General features: G+C 41.5%; 1 protein-coding gene across 1 annotated transcript; it reads right to left on the reverse strand.

Annotated features, from left to right (window-relative positions):
* Nucleotides 1-3,685: 3,685 nt before the first annotated feature.
* On the reverse strand, nt 3,686-10,294 carry SDHAF4 (succinate dehydrogenase complex assembly factor 4). The gene is made up of 3 exons (XM_074153853.1): nt 10,234-10,294; nt 7,549-7,701; nt 3,686-5,187 (listed from the first exon to the last, which is right to left on the reverse strand). The coding sequence occupies exons 1-3, from the start codon at nt 10,271-10,273 to the stop codon at nt 5,078-5,080; spliced, it is 303 nt and encodes a 100-aa protein (XP_074009954.1). The 5' UTR covers nt 10,274-10,294; the 3' UTR covers nt 3,686-5,077.
* Nucleotides 10,295-10,590: the final 296 nt, after the last annotated feature.

Raw genomic sequence — 10,590 nt, forward strand, 5'->3', positions numbered from 1 at the left:
AGCACACCAGATGAAGACAGCTTAGTTGTTAGTTTGATGCACTTCACCCTTTCCTTATTGGGGAGAAAAATCCCACAAATTCCTAGATTTGAGATACATGCTGTCACCTGGGTGTAAATATATCCAGTGTTACCCTCTTGGCTATATGATGCTTTAGGCATTTGTTTGGGAGGTGGATAGGCAGAAGAAATCTAAAGTCTTAGCTTCTGCCTTCTTCCTCATTTTAAGGGAAGCAAACTCTCTTTTACAAAGCGCTTCAGAGCTGGCCCCAAACGTCCCCTTTCCTGCCAGCAGCGTTTGGGAAGGGCACTGGCAGCAAAAGCACTGCAGGTCCCCCTGCCTCACGGCAACCCTCCCTCTGAGAAGGAAGCAAGTGGTTCTCAGCTGGTGCTGACACCTTGGCTTCTCTGCTGTCACCACAACGCTGATGCATTCAGCTTCATCTCTCTAATGGCATCTTGCTCAGGGCAGCTATTAAGGCAGCCGTTAATAGAGAGGACACACTTAAAACTTCTTCCCATTCACCATCTGTAATGAAGGACTCATCTCCCCATACTAAGATGGACTATTTTTTAGAGGTATCTCCCTCCATTGCAACCAATTATGAGGCAAGCACAGATGGCTAGATAAGTCACATAATTTTAAAGCAGCTGATTAGGAGAGAGTCCCAGTGTAAATAACAGTTCGGTATCTGGCTTCTAGCTCTAACCTGACCACCAGTTCATTTCATAGCTCACCTAATTTTCTCAGAGACAAACAAATTTCAAATGAAAATTACAACTGTGTTTTGATGGCCAGGTATGTCAGCTTTATTAAAAATTAATTTGTTAAGTAAGGACCTTAAAGAGCTTCTTTGAACACTCATCCTAAAAAGAGCAACCTTAAAATGCTTGATTTTTTTACAGGCCCAAGACTGTAGCTGACTGGGAGACTTAGTGCCTGGAAAATGCATGTCAAAGTCTTACTGCTGTAAGCTTTAATTGCCGCTTTTAACGTTCTTTGAGGGGAAAAAAATATAAATCCATTCTCACAGTAGAAAAACGCAGAGCTTGCAAGAGTTTAATCACCATGGAAACTCTTTTCTCTTGACACCTTTTCAGAACAGGTTGAAGTTACTCACTTCTAAAGTCAGATATTGGCCTCCCATCCTTTGGAAACCAAGCTGATGAATAACTTTGACCATACGTGAGAATCAGTGGGTGGGAAAGAGGTCCAAATAATGCCCCTGGGGGGAAGAGATGGGCAGAAAGATTCCCTGTCTCTTGCCTGGTGGAGATAACGTCAATCAACAAGGGAGCATGGAGAAAGACACAGGATCTACAGGAGGTGTAAGACATTCACAGGAAACAAGACTTCATTAGTCCTGCTCTTTACAGTGGAAATTGTTTTAAATAGACCTCTTTTCTCAGGACTTGCCAAAACCTGATTTTATGATTCAATTTCTACTGTGCAACCCTTTCTGCACCAAAAGTCCTTGGGAAAATTATACATGACTACCACCTGCCACCAGTGACCAAGATGGGCATAGCGACGGCTATGGGCATGGGACTGCACACCTCAGCTGGTCTGACACAAAACACGGACAACCAGCTAAACAACGCCATTTTCATATTGCATGTTATGAAAGCATGAAAGCATCCACAAATTGTTATGTTATTGCTCACCATCAGCACACAGAAACACATCTCAAATCATTTCCTCATGCTTTGATATGCTTGATATTATGTGACTGATGAACCACAGAACTTCCAAATCCTTTTCTCTTACAAAGGAATACCCAGTTCTGCTATTTTCCTGACATTTCAGAACAAGGTGTCTTTTTAAATAACAATACCAAAATAAGTGTCATAAAGAGACACGTAACGTATCTGCCACTACAGATCGCTGGAATTTGTGATCATTTATTGCAGTCAATTGAAGCTATAAGAACATCCTACCTACGATTACAAACATTTGCTACCATAAAGGGTAATTTTACTTGGATTCAACTATATAATAAACCTTGCATTTTACCTTAGTAAAATCAGCACTGAAATACATGCTTTCCAAACAAGGCAATGTATAGCAATCGTTTTCTTTAACTGTAGAATGCAACTTTATATATTTTGTAATAGAGTGATTCCTTCACACAATAAAGGCTTCATAATTTTAATAACGTACCAAATGTATCTATGCTAACTAGCAGAAACAAGTATAATTTTAAAACAGAAAACTTACTGCAGAAACGCAACATACAGCTTTTTAGTGAAGAAAACCGGCGCAGCAAGCATCCTCCAGTACTACAGGAATTTGCTTACACAAGCAGAGTAATTTTCCTTTGTCTTCCAGAAATTTAACAGAAAATTGACATAAACCCTGCTGTTTTACTCTGTTATACTAACAAAAAGAGCTACAAAAATAGATTCAATCAGTATTTATGATAAAAACATACCTGTGGCTAATCTAATGGCTGTCACAAGCCACTGCTTTACCTTAATGCTATATCCCAGTGAATTGCTAGTATTATCCATCTGGGAAGAGCAGGAAGACAGCACTGAAAAAGCGCTAAAGTACGTTTTTCCTAACTGGAGACACTGCAAGAAATCAAACCAGAAATGATCGTTTATGCCCCACCATATCATCAGCCTTTGCATTCAAATCATCGTTGGTTTTGACAGATACAAGTGATTTTGCACTTAACGGGGTGTTACTTTGAACTTAATTACTGGAGCCTAGGACTCCTCTTTTTTGTAAATGCCACATTTTGTAAATGCCAGACCACACAAAATGGCCCCTTAGCGTTCACTCTTTGGCTGTTACATGTTATTTTGCCCAAACATTCAGTTTCTTCTCTCTTATTTACACATTCCCTAACCAAATGAAGCAAATGCTTGGTGGTTACCAGCACTGGCGTGGGAAGTGGTGAAAAGGGCCTAATGCTCCTCAAGACTGAAGCAGTATCCTCATTTCCTGAGTGCCAACTCCTTGACAGCTATTTACAGCACTAGTTAGCAAGAGCTTTTCAATTTTTTGAAAGAAAGCAAAATCCCTGCCTTTGTGAGGCACTCCATCTTGTTGGTACAGACAGCACTCTCACAAGCTGCTTCCACAACCCGGGTGGGGAGAGCCTGAGCTCTGGTGGGAACAACTGCCTGTCTGTGGCTCCCACAGCGGCTCTCGTCACCTGCATGAGAACAGACACGCAGGGACCCGGACAGCACATGGGACAGCCCTTAGTCACAAAGCAGGGGAAGACTGAAGATAATTAAATGAAACAAAGAAAACCATGGAAAAGCGAAAACAGTTCTTCATGTGCTAAATCAAAAAGGCGCAGTTTTGCAGGCAGGGAGGAGCGCAGCTGCAGTCTGGGCTGAAGGTGGCAATTAGAATTGAAAATCAGGAATGCTAAGAGGAAGAAGTAGGTAAACATTCATGGACCTTGTGCTGGGAAGGGTAAAACCGGGCAAGAAAAGATAATGAATTCATGCAACATTCCATGGATAAGGAGAATAAGATTTAGAGTTCAAAAATAAAAGAGCTGCGGTAGTGTTACTGCCTCTTTGCAAATTATGATGCTAAGCCTATTCATAACGATGCAGAAAAGGCAGAAATTTCCACTTAAAATTTCTGCTTCCGATTTGCAACGGTGGTGTATTGTATGATGAAGTATTTTCCAACACACTAGCAACTGAAGAGGCAAAGCATTACTAGAAACAAGAATTTTAATAAGCAGTATACATGAAAGATAGCTGACCCAGCGTATCTTTAAGTAGCTGAAAATGTCAATAGATTTTAGGAAAATCTAAAAAAATCAAAAACTGTTGCACTACAGAAGGTCAACTACAATGAATCAGGTATAAATACAGACTAATTTTCTGATATCCAAACTATGCTGCAGAATTTAAATTTATAGAAGTTAAAGGTTCAAAATGTACTTCCAACTAGTTAACATCTTCTATGGAAAACAGGCTTTAGTAGATCTCATTTTCCTCTTCAGCGGGGTATGTGGTTGATAAACCTAACTGAACAGACTTAGTATTTTTGTAGGGCATCGTCACAGCAAGTCAAACATCTTAACTCACAACTATCATGACACTATAGCAATAAAATATACAGAGGGTGTACAAACTGTCAGGTTCCAAACAGGAGCTTCCCCACTGGCTACAAGTCGGGTGAGTTTTGAGGAAGGTTGTACAGATTTGTGATAGGACTAACACATTTTAATGCTCTAATAAAATCATGCAAAAGGCAAAGCTAGGCAAAGCCATGCGTTCTTACACAGAGTCAGAGTAATACAAAACAACAGAAATCATGAAGTTAACCTGACCTTCATCCAGGTACAGCATCCTTTGGCACAGCAAAAGGCAAAAATATCCATACAGGGAAAAAATGTAGGCCGCAAAATGGCCTCTCCAGGCATCTCTATTCATCAAGGAAAAGATAACACAAATAGCATGTAATAAGGTAGGTTATAAAGAACAGTATTCTACAGCTGCATAAGAGCACCCCCCACTACTTGCAGTCATGAGCTGACATGCCATTTACAGCCATCAGTCCAAGACAAGAGAAAACGGAGCTCCTGTCCCCTCTGCACCAAGAGGAAAGAAACCCCAACCCCCTCTAACAGAGAAAGAGGGGATGGTTCTTGATTAAGGCGATTTTTACCAATCAACCACTGTGCAAAATGCGAACATCAGCTAAGTGCTGATCTCCTCAGAGGTGGCTGCACTTCTGATGAACGGTATCCTAGGTTCATGAACTGCAAAGCTCTTTCAGCACTTCTAAGACACTACATAAATGTTTAAATACTACAAAGATCCAAGCCCTTATACATCTCAGTAAGATACTGACTACCAATTTCACATCACTGTACTTGCATAGTGTAAACAGTATTAAATATCATCTGCACATTGAGCAAATAACAGCTCCAAAATTGGAGTTGCAGCATGATGTTTATTTACATAGTATCTCTCAGAAAATTCACCACAAGCATGAGAGAAACAACAAGCTTCACAACAAATCCAGGTGAGATTTTTCTGTACATTATATTTTTCAACAACTAGAAGTATTTTATTAGCAATACAGACATGTTTATACATTAAAAATCTATACAACGTCCTTTTCTCTCCCAATCTCCGAAACGTGTAGGTTCAGGGCCTCTAGGTCCACCCCTCTCTTTTGTTGCAGGATTGATTCCATCCGGGAATTCTAAAATTACAGGGAAAGTTCATTAAAATACCTATAATGTTGACAAATACAAAGATGTAACCATCTACAATGTTTGCCTCTTAGGTTCAAATACAGTATCAATTCTCTTTTAACAGCAACCTTGAGTTAAACATTTCCCAGAGTCGTACAACAGTAATTTCAGAGCTCTGTGACTACAGTCAGCAATATATAGGAGATCATATTCAGTTATGCAAATAAAAAAAGCACCTCAGTGTCCAAAGGCACAAAAGCACAACTGTTTCTCATGACATGTTTCTCATGTTTCTCATAGTGAAAACTGGCATCATTCAGGTATGCTGTAGGTATGTACACTACATGTAAAACACCAGGTAATTTTCTGTGTTTGTTTAGGTCTCTAATTTTAAGCACTAAGATTTTAATTTCAGCTTGAATTTTAGTCAAGATTCTATCATTCTTGTATTTAAAACACCATGTTTTCATGGATGCCAGTACGTTTTTCAAGAAATAGCATGTTGATATTCATCAACACCAGACTATATACCATAGTCACAGAAGGTACTATAAAATCCTAAAAAGCTAAAATTAGACTTTTTACCTTCTAAAACTTAACCTAAGCTCACTAAGTCACTGTGATACCCTTTCAGGAGAGGACAGACTCTTTATAAGTGATGTATGAATGCAACTTTCAGATCTCTCTGGCAAGCAATGTCCTAAGCTTATGCATCAGCAATGCTGCTGCTTCTGTTCCCAGCACCCGGCCAGCTTACGCCAGCTACTCCACACCATGGGTCTTTCTGGACTCAACACTCTTACACTACTCAGTGCTCCCTTACTCAGGGTCCTCTCTTAAGAGTAGTAACTCAGGCCACCCACGTGGCACAACAACGATCCCACTAGGTATCGCCAAGCCACAAAGTACTTTTTGGCACAGCACCACCCTAGGCAGTGTTTCCTCATCCTGCACTAGGCTCCGGGGCTCCCTGAAGCTCACTGTACCCCACATATCCCCTTGCCACGCTGTTTCTTCAGAGCCACCCATATATATGCGTAACTCGGGGCTCCCTCAGTTGCATCTGTAACTCAGCCCTGGTAGGCACCACCAATAATGAAAACGAGAAAGGACAACAGAAATCCTGGAGAGCAGAGAAAAAGGACAGTAATGGAGGGAGACTTGTGTAGCTACAGGCTATACATGATAACATATAGGGATGCCTATTTAAAAATTCATGCAGCCCAGGATAGGAAATGTCAGCATTTGAGCACCTCTGGCAGTACAAGGAGAGCAAATGCATCTAATATTATTCTGTAGGTATCATCATCCCAATATCCAAGCACTACTGATGCGCTGACAGTGGACGCACAAGCTCAAAAGATTTCTCCATGATAGCTACACTGCAGTGGGAATTCAAACAGCCAGCTTAACTCTTACAGTTTTTCCTAATAACACAATAGGCAGTCAGGATTCTAACAAACTACCGCTGGTGTTGCACTTAAAAAATATACAGATACAACTAAATTTGAAGCCAAAAGAAACCTTGAGTCTTGCTCTAAACATACAACACCTAAGCAAAAAGCAAAAGATAATTATGTGTTTGTTTTAAATGAAGCAGTGATGGCATTTATTTTCTTGGGAATAAAAGGACGAGAATTAAATAGCTGCTTACACAGTAACTCCAACTCTGAGTCAGTTCTCAAGTGAGTCAATCTGAATTTGAGATGATACTACAATTTTTCAGTCATTCTGTCATCTGGATATTCATAGTAATCTATTGATACATTAAAAATGCTTGTCCTAGAGACCTCAAAGTAGATAAACATGGGGTATCGCTACTGCCAAAGCGCAGCAGAACATCACACTACAGTGAGTAAGATAGAATCTTTCTTCATGCTTTTTCTCCTGCGACTTTCTAGTGACTTCAGCAGCAATGTATCTGGGCCTCAATCTTGTTGAGTTCCCTAAATGCAGCCCCACTAAGGTCACTGGAATGCAACACAAATAGCGTTTTGAAAAGCAGCAGCAGATACTGAGTTTGCTGAGCCACAGAGAAGACCTAATGAACTGCTATCTGCAAGACTAAGAGAAAGCCTGACCACGAAATACAGCATGACCACAAATCGCTTGTGGACTAAGAAACAGAACAGGCTTTTTGTATAATCAGAAGTAGCTCGTGCCCTCATGAGTTTACTACCACCATTTATAGCTGTACTATGACAGATCAATACTAGCTACATTTCTCAGAATCATGCAGAACCATTAAGCTTAGAAAGCACTGCTGAGGAGTGCTGAATGCCTACCCCTCTTCTTAAACTGACAGCAGCACTGCAGCTCAGGGTCTTCCCTTTAAAAGATGGCTTGCAATTTCATAAAACATGACTTACTTTCCAGGGGTTCCCTCTCTACACTGGACTCCTCAGATTCATCAAATCGACCTACTGGTAACTTCGGTTTCTTAAGTGGCTGCTTCGCAGGTTCAGATCTTCCTCTTGTCTTAGAGCTGGTACTCCTCAGAGAACTGCAAAGCAGTGATGACTCTATCAAACAAATGGACATGCGTAGCATAAATTTGAGAATTTAATACCTGTGGTTGTTCAGAGCACCAATGAAAAACCCTCACTTCAGAAACTAGGGAGCAGAGGACAGGAAAACAAACTCCAAATATTAGTTTAATATTCAACTCATGAACACCCAAAAAATCAGCACAGATAATTATTTTTGGCCCTAGAAACACATGCAGGCAGAACTGTGTTAGTTGTATAACTCAGCTGACATAACCAGCGTATTTTAAACTACTTGAGCTTATCTTCACTGTTATGTTACTGTATATTAGACTCTAAACAGTAATTATGCTACCAGTACGTTCTGTTTTCATGGAGAAGTCCTAACCTCCCCCAAGACCCCTGCTGATTTCCATGTCTTGGCTCATTGACAGCAGCTTTTGAGTCAGAAAAAGCTTCTGCTTTCCCAAATGAAAGTTTTAAAAAATAAAACGTTGTTCCCTTAGTAGCAGGTTTTCCAGAATGTTGGTAGAGAATAGTTGGGCTTCCCTTATGATGGTAAAATAATTCAGGTGGTAGTCAAAAGCAGGACAAACTTTGAGCACATTTAAGTTCAATTACAGAACTGCATGCAAATGCTTTAATTAAAAGCATGAACTTTTTTCCTTTAAAGTCCTACTACCATTTTTTTTTAACATAAATGTAGGAGAAAGTCTATTAATATCCACACCTAAAGTTCTTTCAAGCAGTATGAAAATGGAAATGCAGAGATATCATAAGTCACAAATAATTCAAGTGTCATAAACAAGTCAAAAATTACTTACGAAGACCTCTCAAAATGACTGATATTTCTCCATTTGGTTAAAAAGTCCACAGTGAGCATGAACTACTCTCTGTGGACATGTGCCTACAGCAGCTCTGATTTTTCTTAGGAGGGAAGATTCAAACAGAAATTGCCCCTGTACCAGCCTAGGTGCAAAATACTTGGAAGAACTATTATTCTACCTTGCTGAAGAGATCACATCAGGAAACCTTCTCAAGCAGCATGGATTTGACTCAAGTATATATACACCAACCAACAATCCACCTGTACTCCTGGAATCAGCATACTCATACATCCTAAAATGCCACAACCTTAACTCCTACAGTCACATAAACGCCCCAAAAGAATTTTTTTTTTTTTTTTGCTTTGAGCATGACATAATAGACTATCAACAGTGAAGAATCTACTCCTTCTGCATACTTTGGATCTTTCTACTCCTGCCGAGCATCTTGTCATTCTTCAGCAATCTAAAACAAAACCTTGCTAGAAAATTAAATTAAAGCTGATATATCTAGTCCAAGTTCAAATAAAAGTCAGATTAAGTTACTGGTATGAAACTGATTATCTCAGTCAGCAAAGAGGCAAAATCCATTTTCCTATTTACAATACTTGATATTGACAAAAACACATTCTTCTTGACAGAGGTGACAGAAGTTCAACATAAAGTACCTCTGAAAAAGATGAGATGAACAATCAACCAGAGTAAACCAGAGTCTACAAACTGATCTTTGGTTCCCTCATCCTTTATGAGTAGTCACAAAGCCATCCAATTTATTAATTATATAGCTGTATTTGAAAATAAGTTGAAAATCCCCAAGTCTTTAAAGTCGCTGCACAGCCAACATCAACAATACTCAGTTTTTTGAAGTGGCCCGCAGACTGTCATTTATCATACCGAAGTCATTTGTGCAGTGAGAGCTGTGCACTCAACGGGAGGCTCAGGAGACAGACCACCACCCAAATCTTGACATGAACCCAATGGCCAAATAAGAGCCTAAGAGAGGGGCCACAAATATCTAACAACAATTTTTTTCCCAGCTCTTCTATTAACATATATTGTACTGGTCTGTTCAGGAATACTGTATCAGTAACATCACACAAATCTCAACTTTTGATGGAGAAGGCGGTGGCCTGACCCGCAGCCCTGCAGAGCAGCCTAAGCTCCGTGCGCTCAGGTGGGACAGACGCTGTTACACACGCTACTACACCTGACCTCCAGCCTAGCGTTCTCCATGTACCCACCACCTTTATTTCCTCTTAAAAGACGCAGACCAATGACTTCCAAGGCAACAGTAAGCTCCCTCCAGCTATTCTACAAATATTAAACCACGGCTTAATATTTTACTACCGTTTAAAAGTTCACAGCAACGATAGGGAGAGAAAACCTCTGGAACCGAGTGAGGCCTAATAGCAAGGCCTGATAGCAGCAGGTTTGCAATATAGGGGAGAACAGCAGTATCTAGAGAGGGAAAAAAAGCTGGAAAACGGCAGAGAAATACGGGGGGCACCTCACCGCCCCAAACAGAAGCCGCGGGCTGAAGAGGCGGGAGCCACACACTCCTCACCCGCCGCCATCTTAGGCGCCCCTTAGCAATCCCCGCCCCGACACTCCCGGCCGGCGGCCACTCCTCTCTCCCTCATTGCCAACTCCCCTGCCTGAGGAAGGGGAGCAGGGACTGCGGGGGAGGGAAGAGAGCCCCTCAGCGGCACAAGCAGGCCCCTCCCGCCCTCCGCCCGCTTCTTACTCGCCGCCCTGGCCGCGCCGCGTAGCAACAGCTGAGCCATGGCTGCGCCGAGCCGGGACACGGTGGCACTGCGCAGGCGCTGAAGGGGCGCGGACGAGCCCCGCCCCCGCTCGCCCGCCTGAGGGGGCGCGGCGGGAAACGCCGTTCCTGTCAAGGTAGCGCAGCTTCCACCGCCCTTAAAAACCAGACAGAAGGCTGTATAACTTCAAAGTTACCAGAAAATAATTTAAATAAATGATTAGACGCTTGTAACACTCGCTGCTCTCTCTCAGTGTAACACCAACCTTGGGGTAACACCTGGGCTCACGGGGCGGAGCTCCGCCGGGTAATGTTTTGAATACGGCAACGAGAAGGGCT

The sequence above is a fragment of the Numenius arquata genome, chromosome 9 (assembly GCF_964106895.1).
Source record: "Numenius arquata chromosome 9, bNumArq3.hap1.1, whole genome shotgun sequence".
In the NCBI taxonomy this organism is placed as follows: domain Eukaryota; kingdom Metazoa; phylum Chordata; class Aves; order Charadriiformes; family Scolopacidae; genus Numenius; species Numenius arquata.